Source organism: Rhinopithecus bieti, unplaced genomic scaffold (genome assembly GCF_001698545.2).
Source record: "Rhinopithecus bieti isolate Rb0 unplaced genomic scaffold, ASM169854v2 scaffold_12155, whole genome shotgun sequence".
In the NCBI taxonomy this organism is placed as follows: domain Eukaryota; kingdom Metazoa; phylum Chordata; class Mammalia; order Primates; family Cercopithecidae; genus Rhinopithecus; species Rhinopithecus bieti.
The window spans coordinates 1,188,835-1,192,734 of NW_016807423.1; the positions used below are offsets into that span (position 1 = coordinate 1,188,835).

Sequence of the window (3,900 nt, forward strand, 5' to 3'; positions counted from 1 at the left end):
CTATGTTGCCCAGGCTGGTCTTGAACTCCAGAACTCAAGTGATTCCCCTGCCTCAGCCTCCCCCACTTTAAAGTGCTGGGATTATGGATGTGAGCCATGGCACCCAGCCTGTATATTAAAAAAATTATAATTATTTTATTTTTATTTTTATTTATTTATTTTTCATTGGGCCAGGTTTGGTGAGCCATCCCCACCCAAAAATTTTATAAATATTTTCTGATTATGGTGCTGTCAATTTAAATTATGGCGATATAGGAACTATTTTATTTTTGTCTTTACTTTGGAGGGTATATAACTCAGAACTATTTATTAAATCAAGAAATGACGTGCATCAGAAAATTCCATCAAATAAATTAGAATTTTAAGCAATAACTTCTTGTCTGCATAAAGAGCACAATTCTATATAGTCTTGGACTACAACTTTAATAATTCCTTGTATGTGTCTTTTGTCAATTATGCATAGGTTTATCACTTGAACTCTTCTGTTTAACCTAGGGTCAGAGGTCCATGTGTGACACTTGCATATGTATGTATTCCCTCCCCTGATACCACAGAAGTGCTTACAGTGGCTCTTCAAAACTGCTGTGACTTCGCTAGCTATTAATACGGTCAACATTGCTATCTTAAGATATTCCTCGGTGGCTCAAGCCTGTAATCCCAGCACTTTGGGAGGCCGAGACGGGCGGATCACGAGGTCAGGAGATTGAGACCATCCTGGCTAACACGGTGAAACCCCGTCTCTACTAAAAAACACAAAAAACTAGCAGGGCGTTGTGGCGGGCGCCTATAGTCCCAGCTACTCAGGGGGCTGAGGCAGGAGAATGGCGTGAACCTGGGAGGCGGAGCTTGCAGTGAGCTGAGATCCGGCCACTGCACTCCAGCCTGGGCGACAAGGTGAGACTCCGTCTCAAAAAAAAAAAAGAAAAGAAAAAAGATATTCCTTAATATATAAATTTTGAATACTTTGAAAATTATAAAAGTTATGTTTGTTGTAGAAAATTTTGCTAAAACAGAAGCATATGAAAAAGAAAATTTAAATTCTTTATGCCATAATCATACCACCCAGAATAATCACAGTTAACATTTTGGTTTAATTTCTTCCCAATACATACATATCTGGGTTCATATTCTAAATGTTGGGTTTTAAAAATTAAGATATAATTCACATACCAAAATTTAGATAATATAGTTTAGTGGTTTTTAGCATAGTCACAAAGTTGTACAATCCTCACCACTATCTCATTCCAGAACATTTCGTCACCCCAGAAAGAAACACTGTACCTGTCAGCAGTCACTCCCCATCTCTCCTCCTAAACCCTAGTGACCGCTCATCTACTTTATGTCTTTATGTCTTGCCTATTCTGGACATTTCATATAAATGGAATCATATAATATTGTGTCTGACTTTTTTCAGTTAGCATGTCGTAACACCTATCAGTATTTCATTTCTTTTTGTGGCTGAATAATACTTCATCATGTCGAAATAATCGTATTTTGTTTGTTTATTCATTCTGTAGTTGATGGACATTTACATTGTTTCCACTTAATATTCAAATAAAAGTTTTTGTGTAGATAGAAGTTTGATTTCTTTTGGGTATATACTTAGGAGTAGAATTGTTAGGTTATATGGTAACTCTGTATTTAACTTTCTTTTTTTTTTTGAGACGGAGTCTCGCTCTGTCGCCCATGCTGGAATGCAGTGGTGCAATCTCGGCTCACTGCAACCTCCGCCTCCTGGGTTCACGCCATTCTCCTGCCTCAGCCTCCCAAGTAGCTGGGACTACAGGTGCCCACCACCACGCCCAGCTAATTTTTTTTGTATTTTAGTAGATGGGGTTTCACTGTGTTAGTCAGGATGGTCTTGATCTCCTGACCTCGTGATCCACCTGCCTCGGCCTCCCAAAGTGCTGAGATTACAGGTGTGAGCCACTGTGCCTGGAATTCTGTATTTAACTTTTGAGATATATATTGTTATTAACTTTTCTTTTTTTGCTTTTACTTATGTAAAACACTTTATTTTATTTATTTATTTATTTGAGATGGAGCGNCAAGTTTTAAACTATTCACAGTATCTTAGTCATTAGGAGTGATAGGAATCAATGATCTCCAAAGTGTGGTTATAAAGGATGATCCATAGGAATATCAGCGGAACATACTACAACTTCTTCTTTTTTTTTTTTTTTTTTGAGGCGGAGCCTCACTCTGTCACCCAGGCTGAAGTGCAGTGGCATGATCGCGGATCACTGCAACCTCCGCCTCCTGGGTTCAAGCGATTCTCCTGCCTCAGCCTCCTGAGTAGCTGGGACTACAGGCATGCGCCACCATGCCTAGCTAATTTTTGTATATATATATATTTTTTTAAGTAGAGACAGGGTTTCACCATATTGGCCAGGTTGGTCTTGAACTCCTGACCTCATGATCTGCCTGCCTTGGCCTCTCGAAGTGCTGGGATTACAGGCGTGAGCCACCGTGCCCGGCCACATATTACAACTTCTTTTCATTTTTATTTCAAAAAGCATTAACTTAAATCTGGGTGTCATGGCTCATGGCCTGTAATCCCAGCACTTTGGAAGGCTGAGGTGGGAGGATTGTGTGAGGCCAGAAGTTCAAGACCAGCCTACGCAACATGATGAAACCTTGTCTTTACACAAAAATACAGAAATTACCCTGGTATGGTGGTGTGTGCCTGTAGTCCCAGCTACTTGGGAAGCTGAAGTGGGAGGATCACTTGAGCCCAGGAGGCAGAGGTTGCAGTGAGCAGAGATTGTACCCTGCACTCCATCCTGGGCAACCGAGCACTGGCTCAAAAAAAGAAAAAAAAAGCATTAAACTTTATTGGCATTTAAAATACATATAATATATAACATTGATACTTATATATAGTGAAGATCTATATACGTAATATAGTTTTTATGTAAGTACCTGATGTATGAGATAATTTATAATTTACACATATATAATTACAATTATATATGTGTATTAATATTTAAGTATAATGCTTTTGGGTGCTTCTTAAAATTTTTTTTGCTGATTGGATGTATAGTCAAAACAAGGATTTCATCAGGAGGTTGATGGGGGAGGATTGAGGCTGCAGTAAGCTGTGATCACATCACTGCACTCCAGCCTGGGTGACAGAGTGAAACCCTGCCTCAAACACACACACACACACACACACACACACACAGAGCTTTCAACTCACTATTTTAATTGAAAAGACACTAATGAAAGTTATAATGTTATAATGAAACTTTCCTAACTTAAGCAGTGCCGAGATTTATATTTCATATAATATTCTATTTATAACCAAGACTAAGTGGTAAAACACTGAGGCTAACCGTCTTAATATTTAAGCCACAATCTTTCAGGAATTGGCAAATTTAAGAATATTACATTATATATAGAGGGAGAAAGTAAGCTCTAAACCATTTATTTCTTGTTATATAATAGTTATACTAAATGTTTAGCTGTAGAACACTAGATTTTCATTACTACCAGTTTTCTATTTAATAGTAAGGGATTTGCTATGTACTCCTTTTTCTTCTTTTGTTTAGGTGGATATACTCGGTTGCAGGGGGGTCGTTGGAGTGATAGCAGAGCCCTCAGCTGTGTGGAACGTTTTGACACCTTTAGCCAGTACTGGACCACTGTGTCTTCACTTCATCAGGCTCGAAGTGGGCTGGGAGTAACAGTTCTGGGAGGGATGGTCTACGCTATTGGAGGTAATAATAAAAATGTCTTATTTTCTTTATTAGTCTTGTTGGCTATATTCTAATATGCTTTATGATTTATATGTTGCTATGTGGTATACATATATCTAATTGTCCTCAATAAGTATTTACAGAAAGGATGGAAGGAAGGACAGGAGGAAGGAAGGCAGGGAGGGAGGGAGAGAGGGAGGGA

General features: G+C 38.7%; 1 protein-coding gene across 1 annotated transcript in view; it reads left to right on the forward strand.

Moving 5' to 3' along the window:
- The window catches only part of IPP (intracisternal A particle-promoted polypeptide), a gene marked incomplete at its 3' end in the record, with an annotated part of 42,806 nt that overhangs the window by 15,057 nt on the left and 23,849 nt on the right, over positions 1-3,900 (forward strand). Inside the window, exon 5 of the mRNA XM_017881777.1 lies at positions 3,552-3,719. Within this exon, the coding sequence (XP_017737266.1) occupies positions 3,552-3,719 (168 nt within the window). The remainder of the gene's footprint in view (positions 1-3,551; positions 3,720-3,900) is intronic.